The sequence below is a fragment of the Gopherus evgoodei genome, chromosome 4 (genome assembly GCF_007399415.2).
Source record: "Gopherus evgoodei ecotype Sinaloan lineage chromosome 4, rGopEvg1_v1.p, whole genome shotgun sequence".
NCBI classification, from domain to species: Eukaryota; Metazoa; Chordata; order Testudines; family Testudinidae; genus Gopherus; species Gopherus evgoodei.
The window spans coordinates 35,557,905-35,572,167 of NC_044325.1; the positions used below are offsets into that span (position 1 = coordinate 35,557,905).

At 40.1% G+C, this 14,263-nt stretch overlaps 1 protein-coding gene across 4 annotated transcripts in view; it reads left to right on the top strand.

The window, feature by feature from the left end:
* EML5 (EMAP like 5) overlaps positions 1–14,263 on the top strand; it is a 303,194-nt gene that overhangs the window by 114,220 nt on the left and 174,711 nt on the right. For all 4 annotated transcript variants that reach the window (XM_030558959.1, XM_030558960.1, XM_030558962.1 and 1 more), the window contains exons 8-11: positions 689–826; positions 1,140–1,396; positions 3,938–4,150; positions 9,954–10,121. In XM_030558959.1, the coding sequence (XP_030414819.1) occupies positions 689–826; positions 1,140–1,396; positions 3,938–4,150; positions 9,954–10,121 (776 nt within the window). The remainder of the gene's footprint in view (positions 1–688; positions 827–1,139; positions 1,397–3,937; positions 4,151–9,953; positions 10,122–14,263) is intronic.

The window sequence follows — 14,263 nt, forward strand, 5'->3', positions numbered from 1 at the left end:
TAAAAATGTGATAAAATTGCATATCTGACTTGTGACATTTTTGTTTAACTTAATGTATCTATATTTGTTAGATAGGGCTACAGTCCAATAAATTCTAGTAAATTATTCTCTTGTACATAGTTTTTTAAAACATTTTTCAAATTAAAATGTAGTGTCCTTTTTGCTAATCTGCTAGGAGATGCACTAATATGATAAAAAATGAACTGACACACTATTGTAAAATTCCATGCTTGAAAAGGCATGATTAGTATAAATTAGAAATTATTTTGATATCTGGTCACATACAGAAAGTTATGCTACATTATGAATGATAAATAATAGAAAGGGGGCATTTGTATTGTAAATTTTTCAATTGTTCATTCAATAATCTATAACTAAATGAATAGTATACACTTTAAGCAATAGAAAATTCAGATTTTACAAATACGTACTGTTGTTTGTTAAGTACTTAACAAAATGAGTCTGCCTCTTCAGTTTCACAAATTAGGTGCTCAGTCATACTCTTAAATATACAGGCACTTGTATGCAAAGCTTGTAACTTTGTTAGTTTTGAAAGTTGATAGCAAATGACTTCAAAATATAAGTGCAGTGCTGCATTCAGAATATATTCTATGAAGTTGAAATCTTCACTTTTTTAAAATCAGAAAACAGCCATTCCTTATATGATTTATTTAATATTTTATTTTAGAATTTGGAGCCTAATAGACCATGCATTGATTGCACGGTGCAATATGGAAGAACCAATTCGCTGTGCAGCCGTTAGTACTGATGGAATCCATCTTGCACTTGGAATGAAGGATGGCTCTTTCACTGTACTTCGAGTCAGGTAGGTACAAAGATTAGAAAACTATAAACAAACTATAAACTTTTTCTTAAGTAATTTATGCATATTCCTGTTTTGTTTTAGGTAGAAAACATGCTAAGGAAGCATTTAAACTTCAATTTCAAACACAGGTTCACAGGCTATTTATGTTTAGTTGTTACTCTGAAAGCATATTAAGAAAATTACATTTGTACAAGGAATAGTAAAATTTCTGAATTCAGAACAAGATTTTATCAGGCACGTTCTTGAAACAGTGAATGTCAATATGATGACATTATCTTTTATGCTTGTGACACATTTTCTTTCTCCACTACAGGGATATGACAGAGGTTGTTCATATTAAAGACAGGAAAGAAGCCATTCATGAATTAAAATATTCACCAGATGGCACATTCCTTGCGGCTGGCTCCAATGACAGCTCTGTTGATATTTATGGTGTTATTCAGCGGTACAAAAAAGTTGGGGAATGTGTTGGATCTCTGAGTTTCATCACTCATATGGATTGGTCTTCAGACAGTAAATACTTACAGACCAATGATGGCAGTGGGAAAAGACTTTTTTACAAGATGCCAAGTAAGATTTTGTATTTTTATAATTTGCTTTATTTTATAAATTCAATGTACAATATATAGTTAATAAATCTTGGTTTGAAACATTGAGTTGGTGAGGGCATGGAAAATGAACAAAGATGTTATGGACCAAGTAATTATTCAGTGGATAACATGTATGAGAAAATTAGAGACTTGTCCATAATTTCCTGGGTGCTGGCTGGTGAGTCTTGCCCACATGCTCAGGGTTTAACTGATCGCCATATTTGGAGTCAGGAAGGTATTTTCCTACAGGGCAGATTGGCAGAGGTCCTGGAGGTTTTTCGCCTTCCTCTGCAGCATGGGGCATGGGTCACTTGCTGGAAGATTCTCTGCAGCTTGCGGTCTTCAAACCACAATTTGAGGACTTCAGTAACTCAGACAAAGGTTAGGGGTTTGTTATAGAAGTGGATGGGTAGGGTTTTGTGGCCTGCTTTGTGCAGGAGGTCAGACTAGATGATCACATTGGTCCCTTCTGACCCTAAAGTCTATGAGTCTGTAAATAGTCTTCCCATTCAGATTTGTCGTCATATTCTAGACTGTTTCAGTACTCTGGCTTTGGTAACCAAGCATTTCTGAGCCATAGTTGCTTAATTTTAATTAAATATTCTTATATTTTATTAGTAGCATGTTTGTTTTATTACAGTATTATTTTTAAACAATTATTTGAAACCATGTTTTTTAGATCAGTGGATCATTCTGATTTAGTATATCTTCTCACCCCACCTTTTTTAAAAAAGAGTAATTCTTCTTTGAGTGATTGTACATCTCTTCCACTTAGGTGTGTTTATGCCCAGTGCAGTTGAGCCAGACAGTTCTCTGTAGTAGTACCTGTCAGGGTGGAATATGCTTTCTGCACTTCATCATGTCCCCAGGCGAACATATACAGGGTGACCCACTCCAGCCCCTCCTTCAGTTCTTCTAACAAGCAGCCAGAGGCAGCGAGAAACTCCTTGTGCTCTGTCATGGTTTTCCCTCTCATATTGAGATGTTTCTCTTTTGTAAGCAGATCATTCACAAGTGCAGTGAGATAGTAGTACATCTCATACATATATCACACAAGAATATTAATGATCAGTGAGATACTAGTTTTCCAGCGATGTATTGCATTCCATCTTTTGGGTGTATATCATGAAAACAATGTGTTAGGTGTAATGAGTACATCAAGCCTGACGAGTTGCTGACACACAGTTGTGAACCACCAATGGACCTCTGTATCACAACTGGCAGATTGCAACTCTGCATGCTTCTGATTTGCTTAACACTTGATTCTTATGGCTCTGGGGTATTATCATTTTCATGTAATCATTTTTTTTTACTTTTGTATCAATGATATTGAAAAATTTAAATGAGTCATAACATGTATAACTTCCTTAAGAAACTTCCAAACCGAAACGTATACAGCCCTTCCAATGTTCAGTATTGTAATTACATATGTTAGTATTACCTCCACTGCAGTTTTATTTTTTATTTGTACAACCCTAAATTAATCTCCTAATCTACTGTTTTATCTAACCACAATTTGAATATGTAACTGAAACTAAATGTAATGTGGTGTGCATTAATTAAACAGTTTTAAAAATAGAAGATTCCTTAAACTGGGACTAACTAGTTTTTCCTGGGGTAGTAAAAACCATGATTTACCTGGTAAAAACCACCTCTGGTAAATACCATGCTATTCTGGCCCTCCACAACTTGTCCCTGTTTCCCCCTGCTTCTGAACCCCATAGCCTGTCCCTGCTCTGTCCATTCCAGCCCACCCCTGTCTCCCTCTTCACTACTTTGCATTTAAGCATGTCAGTCTGCTTTTCCTCCTCTTGCATGGACAACAGAAGTGGGGCATTGAGAGAACAGAAGTCTGCCTGCTCTCAGTTTCGGTGCCTGGCACCATAGTGGCCCTAGCTATGACTGCAGCTCTGGAATGGTGCGTTCTCAGTCCAGTCAGCATATAAGAGCTGTGTGTGGATGGAGCATGTTCAATGCAGGTGGAACCATTGGAGAATGTTACCAACTTCTAACAAATCTGTATAAACTGAGAATTTTTCAGAGATGTATAATTTGGTCATATTTGATAGATTTTCAAGTTCCTGCTCAAAATCATGGAGGCGCTAGGGTTTCTCAATGAAAAGTTTATAAAGGTTTTTTTTAACAGGGGCCAAACAACACATTTTCCCCTACCTTTGTTCTTGGAAATGGCTGAACTATTTTTGCTGAATTTTTTTTTTAAATCAGCCTGAGGCAGATAACTGCTATGAAAAATTTTAGCCACAAAGTTTGGCAAAATTATATGCAGTTGAAAACTAGGTCTTATAATAGAAAGCAGTAATCAGTGTTGACTATAGATGTTGCCATCAGAGCTGCCTATAATAAAAAGAATGTTAAAAAAATATAGTTTTACTGTACAATTTTCAACTCAGTCTGAGCTATATCTGAGTTCTGGTCATTTTTTGATAATTTTAGCTCCAAATTTATTAAAGGAAAAAGCAGGAGTGAATTATTAAAACTAAGTCTTTGCATTTATTTTTAGGTGGAAAAGAAGTAACAAATAAAGAAGAATTAAAAGGCATCCAATGGGCTTCATGGACATGTGTTTATGGCCTTGAAGTTAATGGAATCTGGCCCAAATATTCAGATATCAATGATATCAATTCTGTAGATGGAAATTTTAATGGTCAAGTTTTGGTTACAGCTGATGACTATGGAATAGTAAAACTATTCCGGTATCCTTGTTTAAGAAAAGGTAATATCTTTGTTTGACTTAAATTATTTAATGAATATTTATAAAGGTTTGGGGAAAGTAGAAAGGTCTTAAGAGTTACATAAATGTCAAAGCTTTAGTCTTAGAAGGTTAAAGTACAAATATGGAAAATAGTAATGATTTGATTAAATGAACATGTAATAGTGACTTACAGAATCTATGATCTTTGTGTGTGTGTGTGCTTTGGGTAAGAAAGTGATTTATATCATAGTAGGTTTTGTATGGCAGTAAGACACAGTTTCTAGAAATTTCAGTAGAAGAACAAATGCACTATAGGCATTCCTTTATAATTATGTTTGTTTTATCATGATTGCTGATCTGTCACGTTTCATGCTATGGATGAAATTGTGTAATTATGGAAAGTAAGAATAAAAGACCTTTGTGCAAAGAATCTCTGTGAGGGCTCTAAAAAAGTGAAGGAATTCATCCCCACACATGCACTCAGTGAAGCACAGTATCAGCACCCCTGATCCCATGAGCTACAGGAGTGTCTGCTGTGGTCTCACTCCATTCATATGCAGATCTAGGTCAGTGGATATTGGTAATTTTTATTCCAAGTAGGCATTCCCCCTTTTCTAATGCTTAGTGGCAGACTGGATCATTGGCTCTGGGTTAGGGGCTAGGACCATCCTTCAGGAGGAATTCCCAGAGGTCTTTGCCTCCAAACTTGCACTGCAGTAGACCAAGGGTAGGCAACCTCTGGCATGAGTGCCAAAGGTGGCATGTGAGCTGATTTTCAGTGGCACTCACACTGCCCAGGTCCTGGCCACCGGTCGGAGGGGCTCTGCATTTTAATTTAATTTTAAATGAAGCTTCTTAAACATTTTAAAAACTTTATTTACTTTACATACAACAATAGTTTAGTTATATATTATAGACTTATAGAAAGAGATCTACTAAAACGGTTTAAATGTATTACCAGCACGTGAAACCTTAAATCAGAGTGAATAAATGAAAACTTGGCACAGCAATTCTGAAAGGTTGCCGACCTCTGCAGTAGACTTTCGGTCTGACTGTGGCCCTCACAGGAAACCCCCTTGCCCCAGGATGAAGCCTAGATGGCAGATACATTTTCCCCAGAGCTATTTTGGAGCCATTTTTCCCAGAGAAACCTTTAAAGAGGTAGTGTCCATTTACTGAGCATAAGTCCTGGGGCTTTTGAGCATAAAAGCAGTGCCAATAGAGGGACCATTCCTTGTGAAAGGAAGAAAAGCCCCAGTTAAATTCTTGATCTATAGGTTTATCAGCCCACACAGAGAGTGCCAGTCACAACACATCATTCGTGTTGTTCTAGACAGTTCTTCGGCCAACTGCTGGCCAGGCGGTCAGTGGCACTGGACATTCGATTGGCATAGCGCATTGTGGCCTAGAACCCCTGAGCGATCTGCCAGCTTCAGCCTCAGCATCCCTAGAAGCTGAGATTACTGGCGCGTGCCACAGCACCCAATGTCCCAGTTAAATTATGCAAATTGAAAGTTCCTGACTTCGGCTTCTCTCTGGTTCTAATCCTGGAAGTTCCCCTATATTGTCACCTTGTCTGACAAAGGGGAACTGTCTGATTCAGATTGGGTGATCCTAGATGAGGCGCCTCAGCAGAGGTTGTTCCCTCTTCACCTCTTCACAAATGCTAAGAAAAGTTCTAGCAGCCCTGGAGATGCTGCTGGACCAACCCCAGGAGCAAGGCCCATTGGTAAAATCAAGGGAGTGTCTCAGAAGTATTTCCTAGCTAGCATAAATCAGGAGCTTTGTGCTCCTCTACAACCTGCTTCTGAGGACTTGATTAAGACAGAGTGGGAGTTTACCGTGAAGGAGAAATTTCGTAGCTGGCAAACACAAAAATTCTAAACACCCCCAAAGACAAAAAGAACTTTGGCAGTCTTGCCAAAGTTGGGGCAGCCTCAGCCTGAGTCATCGACTCTGGCCCACAGCCAACAGTTTAATCTTCCTCCAAGTACTAGGGAAAGAGGGACATACACAGTGCACATTGTCAAACATTGACATTCCCAGAAAGTAATATTTCATATAAGGCTTCAGTTTTCCAATGCCTTCCACAGCCAAATATGCCTCAGTTATTAAAAAAGGTGCAAGCGCTTCCTGTGGCCTTGTATATACTGTCAGGTCATCTGTTTCCAGCTTCAAGTCCTGCTGTTCCTTATTCTGAGCAGCTGACCTCTGTTCAGCCAGGACTAAGCATCAGGGAATATGGGGTTAAGTAATTCAAAACTCCTTCCTCAGGGGAAATGGGCCTCCCCTTCCCTCTCCCTCTCTTCCAGTCAGAGCTGGCTCCAGGCACCAGCGCAGCAAGCAGGTGATTGGGGCGGCCACGGGGAAGGGGCTACACGTCTGGCTTTTCGGTGGCAGTTCGGCAGCGAGTCCCTCACTCCTCCTTGGAGCGAAGGACCTGCCGCCGAAGACTGAAGCGACAGCGATAGAGCTTCTGCAGATAGCTTTATTTATTTATTTATTTATTTATTTATTTATTTATTTTTGTGGTCCTTGGGGCAGCAAAAACCCAGGAGCCGGCCCTGCTTCCAGTACTCCTACAGAAGGTGATGAAGTAGCTGACTTTCTCATTAGGGATACATGCAGGGAACATGTCTCCAGACATTGTAGTTGTGGTCTCCCTCATAATGCTCCCTCCCTCTTCCAGCCCTTACCCCCCTCTAAGGGATTTGGGCCAGAAGTCAGCAAAGATGATTTATCTATTTTTCCCAGTTAGGTCACTCAACTACGATATGGGAGAGACAGATTCCAGTCCTTGGTCTTAATCAGGGAAAACAAAGACTTGAACATGGGTCTCTCACATCCTTGGTGCATACTCTAACCAGTAGGTCATTGACTATTCGTGGGTGGGTTTTTCAACAAAAAACTTCTAAAGTCTCAACTTTGTCAGGAATGGGAAATAAATTGAAATCTCAAAAATTTTAATGGGAGTGGAAAACCTTTTCTTGGTTGGCTCTACTTCTTGCTCAACCCTACTACTAAGGATAAAGGAAAATCTCAGGTGAAATTTCTGAGGCTGAAGCCCAGAGCAGGCTACCTCATACTCTCAACTGAAGTCCCCAAAATGAGGAGTGTGTGTATATTGTAGTGTGAGAGGGAAGTCTTTGCAAACTCATATGTTTAACAAAAAAGAGTTGTTGCTGCTTCACAGTTGTTCAAAAAGCTCTATTCCAGAAACCATCTAGGTTGAGCAAGAAAAGTGCTCTAAGTCTCAAAGATTTGTTGTATCTTAAAACCTGTGATACCATGATCCTATGACATAGCCCCTGCAATGCACTTAAGCGTTCAAGGAGGTAGAGTCTTCGTAATATTTAAGATTAGCCTGGGGACTAGACTGAATCCTAGCTTTTGAAAGAGCAGAGAAATACTGTCCTATGGTTAAGGCTAAGTTTTTGTCATGGATATTTTTAGTAAAAGTCATGGACAGGTCACAGGAAATAAACAAAACTTCATGGAAGCCCGTGACCTGTCCCTGACTTTCACTTAAAATATCCCTGACAAAAGGGGTAGGAGGGTTCACCACCCACTGCTGCTGGGGGCTCCCACGTCCCACACCGCTGCTGTGCATGGGAGCTCTGGGGTCCCCCTGCCTGGGGAGTGGGGCTGGGCTGCTGCGGGATCCCCTCACCCCTGGACAGCTGGGAGCTTCAGGGTTCCCCAGCTGCTGGCTGTGGCAGGGCAGCTGCGGCAAGTCCCCTCGTTGCCCGCCACATCTGGGCAGCTGCGGGGAGTTGCCCGGTTACCCGTGGCGGCTGGGCAGCTCTGAGGAGTCCCTGCGCCAGGGCAGGGGCTGGGAGCTGCGAGAGCGGGGCTGGCTGGGAGCTCCAGTCCCAGGGCAGAAAATGTCATAGAGGTCTATGGAAGTCACAGATTCCATGACCTTGGTGACATAATTGTAGCCTTAGCTGTGGTTAGATCATGTAAGAAATCTGTATCAAAAGGAATCAAAATTTTTTACTACTTCTAAATATTTTAGATACTGTAGGATGATTTGAGTCCTTTAATTCATCTATGAAATACACCTTAATGATCTAGGGATACTTGAGAAACAGATAACTGATCCTAGAGCCCTAGATACATCCTCAGAATCCTCATGTAAATCTGCACTTACTTTACAATCAACTAGTTCTTTAAGGGTCACATGCTCTCTGATGTTTTTTAATTCAAGGTATAACCAGAGCCGTCCCTTGGGTACAGCGAACTGGGGCAACCGCTCTGGCCCTGCTCTTTGAGGGGCCCTGCAGGCCAGTGTGATTGGCTGGCGTGGTTGGTCCCGGAAGTGATAGATTTGTCACTTCCACTCTGGGTCCTGGGCCCCCCTCAGGATAGCCCTGGCTATAACAATGTGACTTACCTAATGGGCTTGAGGACAAACATTAGGCAAGTTCATGTAACCTTTGTGCTATTATAGAAATAGAATTTTACCATCAGTTTGTGCCACTCAACAATGGCCTGAATATCTAATGCTATTTTGTCTTATTTCCTTTTGCAAACACAGTTTAAGAAGTCCTTCAGATTTTGGTTTGTTTTTTTTTCTTTTGATAGCCTCAAGGCTTTTGCTAGTTGCTAAGTGAGATAATCCAAAAACCCATCCTAAGAAGAATTTTCAGAAAATCTAAAAGAAACCAGCTTTCTTCTTCTTTTAAGCAGTTTTGAGCGTGACTAATTAAACAGCTAATGAACTTGCTGAGTAGAAATAATGAGAGCGCCTGCAATGAGTTCTGTGAAGCCAATTTCTTTTTGACATATATCTGAATTTTGAGTTTGTTACGCAGGATTTGGTAACAGAACTAACCGGATGTAATAGTAGTGATGAGTATGCCTGGCAAGAATTGCTTAACGCTCAAAGCTCTTCACTGGGAAAAGTGGGAGCTGGCACTGTAAGCTCTCAGATAGCCCAGTGAGGGGACCCCAATTAAATGTGTGTAAATAAAAATTAAAATGCCACCTTGTGATAGCAGGGAAAGTAAGCAGTGGGATCTTGTACAAGGTGAGCAAAGTGATTCTAATGTAGTAAACTTCATGAAAGCCTAGCATGTATCCCCTTCCTTTCTGCCTCTGCATTTTCATCTGTTATTAACTGATGCATGAAAGTAAAATTTTACTATTTGATATTGTGAAAGTAGAATGAATTATATAGTAAGAATAGAAAGGATTAAAGAAATGCTGTCTGTACCTTTAAGCAAAACTGTTGGAATGCTGCAATCCAGGTGTCAGGAATACAGACATTAACAAAGAACAATTGCACCGTTTAAGGGCAATTGGTGAAGTATTAGCCTTAGATCGATAACAATTAGTAAGGAAATAGGATATGCATGCTGTGCCTCAGGTGAATTTTCCTGTTTTGCTTTCTTTGTCCCTTTGTCTAATTCCCACTCTTTTATCTGTATAAATAAGACTGTTTGGGCCTTGCATGGCCACTCACATATTCTGAATGTTATTGGCAGAGCGCTGCGCTAATAAACAGAGTGGTCTGACAAATTGTGAGTCCTGATTCTAACTTTGACAATTTGCAGGCAGATTAGAGGCTGGGAATGGTATAATAATTTTGTGACTCTTTATTGATCCATCTTCCTGTTACAAAGCAGAGCAAATGGAATTCTAGTTATCCAGATTGGTGGCATCTAGTGAGCAGAATTCTTTTTTATTTAAAGCTTAATGGTTATTTTTTCACACATTGTATAGAAATGTTCCCTGTTTTTTAATCATTGTGCTTTTGAAAGATTTATTCTGAATACACTGAAAATGCTTTCTTCCCCTTCTTCCCCCACCCTTGTTTTAGGAGCAAAGTTTAAAAAATATCTTGGGCATTCAGCTCATGTGACGAATGTCAGATGGTCACATGATCATCAGTGGGTTGTTTCTATTGGTGGAGCTGATCATTCTGTCTTCCAGTGGAAATTCATTCCTGAACGGAAGCTGAAGGATGCTATTCACATAGCACCCCAAGGTGAGAGCGCATAACATTCTTTTATGTTTAAAAAAAGGTGAAAAAAGTATCAAAATAATTTATACATATTCAGAATTATCTAACCTTATGCATTGATCATCCTTAAAATTTTGAAGTTGCCTGAGGTAGCTAATAACATAACCCCAATATTTGTTATGTAATTATAAGTATAGAGAGATTTGGCAAATATGCTCATCACTTTCTTCATGTCCTGTAAGCACAAAAACAATATTGAAGAGTTTTAAGCATCACCACTATAAACATACCAGTATTGTAATAGAGTTGCAAGGTGTCCGTTTTTTGATCGGCATGTCCAGTCGAAAAGGGAGCCTGGCAGTGTCTGGTCAACACTGCTGACTGGACACTAAAAGCCCATTTACCTGAAGTAACTGGTCTCCACCACCAGGAGGTGAGAAATAGCAGCAGCTGCTGTTGGAATCTGGAGGAGCAGGGAAGCACTCTGGAATGGCTCCAACAGAGAGAGGTACTAGTGGCTCCCCTATCCTGTGCCGAGCGGCGGCTCTCCCTGCCCTGTCCTGCTCCACTCATTTCTCCACCTCCAGAGTGTGGCTCTCCCTTCCCTGTGCAGTCCCAGTTACCCTCCCACCCCCAGAGTGCAGCTTTCCCTTATCTGCCCTGCCCCACTCACCTCTCCACCCCCAGAGCATGGCTCTTCCTTCCCCGCCCTGCCCTGCTCACCTCTCCACCCCCTGGAGCCTAGCTCTCTGTTCCCCGCCCTGCCCTGGTCACTTCCTGGAGCCCGGCTCTCTTACTGGTATCCTGCCCCAGTCACGCCTTGAGCCCTGCTTCGCTGGCAAGGGGATGGCAGTGGAGAGAGCAGCGAGTGACAGTGGGGGCGAGGAAGAGAAGCAGGGGCTGGGGCTTCAAGAGGAAGAGGTGGAGCAAAGGGCAGGGCCTCTGGGGAAAAGGCCGACCAGGAAGTGGGGGAGATTCCAGTGCTCAGTGTCCAGTTTTCACAAATTAGAAAGTTGGCCACGATATTTGCAAATGAATTATTTTAGTTACTTGACAAAATGTGTAATAATATGCTTTCATTGAGTATGTAATCAGTGACATAAGATTTAACATGCATCTATTTAATTATTTAAATTCTAAAGCATTAACCCATGTGTTTGAGATTTCTCAATCAAGGCTCTCAGTTTAGAGCAGAAGCAAGCTGTGGGCCCTTCAAGTATCCTATCTCTAACTTGCATAATTAGTGTTAAAGATCAGATTTAGGCCTCAATCCTGCGAAAATACATGTGCTTAACTTTACTCACAATCCATAAAGTAAAACATGTGCCTAAGTCCTTGAGGGACTGGAGCTTTATTTATCTATGTCAACATCAGTGCACTATATCAATGACTTTTATTTAACAGTTTTACAAGGGGTTTCTTTATATATCTATAAATTAGACTAAATGGAACACGTCGAGAATTGAGTTGTAGTCTTGAGACGAGAACTTTTTTGTCCCAAAAGCGTGTTTAATTAATTATTTTGCAAACAGATATAATATGGTATTGTATATAGTGTATGATCTTGATACAAATAATGAATTTCCAAAAAATCATTCTTTTAATTAAATCAGGCTTTTATTTAAATTGCCTTGTTTTAATACATTCTTATTTTGTAGTGGTATGCTGAAAAAGTAGATGTTTTATACTTACTCTTTTAATTAGAATTTCATAATTGTTTAGTAACATTATTTTTTCAGAATATTCAGTAAAGTTTTAGATCTAGCTGATCTCATTCCCACTTCTTATTGCTCAGGGCACATACAGAGGACAGTCTTTTCTGTCTCTCTCTCCCAACCGCTCATAGACCTGCCAGTTAATCTTCTAATAAATATTTATGCCCATGCTTATCATTACATACGAGTCGTCCCATTAAAGTCAGTATAAGGGTATCTTAATTTTAAATAATTTTTGTTTTAAATTTTCAAAAGTTACTACTGATTTGGGGCAACCAGTTTCTGGGTGCTCAACTTGAGACCTTCAAAGGTTGCCTGAATTTCAAAGGGTAAGTGCTCAGTGATTATAAAATTAGGCTTCTTTAAGATGTCTCAAGACAGGAGCCTACAAGTTGAGGTACTCAAAATCAGCACTCACTTTTGAAAATGTAGGCCTTTATGCTTAAGACTAAAAGGTAATCATGGGTAGGAAAAGGTTGCTGTTGGAAAGAGTATCATGGAAAAGCAGTTGTAGTATATTGTTTTTCCTCTAGAAATTTGTCCAATTCAAATAAAATACCTTAGTAATAGTGACACTGAAATAAATCAATTTTTAAAAAACAGTATTTAATATTAGTTCATTCAATTTTAATCTGAAATTGCAATAGCACAAATTTTCAAGTTAGATTGAGGCTTTGCACAACTGATTTAACAATTTTTTTTAGTCAGGAGATTTAAATAATAATTTTGCTCTATTACATAGCACTTTTCATCAGCAGATCTCAATTAAAATCTTTCTGTGGCTGAAAATGTGCTTTTTGAGCAACTCTAGATGCATCCTTCTCACATACGTATCTTTGATCCCTGTGCCTAGCAGTGTGATTTTGAGTATGGCTTTAGTATGGAGGCAGTATTTTCTGACTGATCAGCTCTTTCTGTCAGTGGGCAGAAATAAAATATTCATGCTGGGTTTGTTAGCTTTAGTGGCAATTTTAGATTCTATTGATTGTTTACTTTCTCAGAGAAATCCAAAAAAGGAGTGATGAATATTTCCTCTTTTTTCCTCACATTCTCACAACTGGGGCCCCTACAAGGTTGCAATTAATTACTCATCCTATTCAGTGTGTACGTACAACAATTAGGAAAGACAAATGATATGCTTTTCTGGCAGCGTCACCAATAATCAGATGACTTAAATGTGCATTTGATCAAACTCCATCTGATGGAGTCTGTCAGGCCTTCCCTGTCCCCCTGCTGGAGTTATCACCCTGAATACCTCCTTGCTTAGGCTGGGCTATCAACAAGGCACACTCCTCCAGAGGTTTGCAGGGCTAAGAGGGGACACTGACCAATCAAGAGCCAGCAGGCCAGTTAAGTAGGCTTGTTTGCTAATACTCATGGTCAGAACTTGGTGAGACTGGGACAGATGAGATTTTCAGTGCTAGCCCAGAACCCCAGTGCCAGGTCAGATTCTTGCCTTCTAGCACTGCAACTGAATGCTTGCCTTTGAGGTTTCATTTGTTTATTTAAAGGTGCAGACAGATTCTGAATTTGCTATTGTTTAACTCCGAGCTTATGGCACAGGCTGCTCTGTTCTAACCACGTGGCCCTAACTTGTGGACTGAGGAAAGAGACACCTGCAATACTACATTTGACCCCGCAGGCGGCAATATGGTGCAGCCCCCACCTGTGACACTCTGATACTGAGATCTTTGTGCTTTTACAGTACCTCATGGAAATGAGAATGCATGTGAGTGAATTGATTAGTGCTCATTTGCAGTAAGACAGAAGTGAATCTAATAATATGGGGAAGGCTCTAATGACATGAACAGTTGCAAATGTAACATTAGTCTTCATCAATGTGTTTCAGAATCTCAGGCATGTATCGCCAGTTCAGCAAGATCTGTAGTATGTATATGTCTACATTTGAGTGTAATTCACTTTCTTTGTTTTGATCCCTCAATGATCTAAGATCCATTTATGTGAAAGGGGCTTTCTGCTTCTGAACCATCACTGAAGTTAATATCTGTTGGGTCATTCTCACTGTTGGCTCCAGAGTTTAAACTTTACATATCTGGTAACAAGACATTGTCAGTAGAGGACCCATGCCTCTGGAATTTGCTCCCAAAAGTAAATATGATGCACTGGGTCCAATATTCAAAGGTGAATAAACTTGTATCTACAAAAACTGCTTTTGTGCATACATATTATAGAATCAGAGAAATGTGGGCTAGAAGGGACCACAAAAGATCATCAGTAGGGGAAGCTAAGGTACAGACACATCTTGCCCAGGTTCACTTAGCAGGTCATTCACGGAACCAAGAATAGAATCCAGGTCTTCCAGTCAAGTGCCTGTCCACTGGATCACACTGCCTGTGAAGTGAGTTTAATACGTGAAGCCTAGCTATCAAAAAGGAAGAAAAACGCAAGCAGTCCAAATTTGAAAGTACTGTTGTATTAAGAGAATTGATG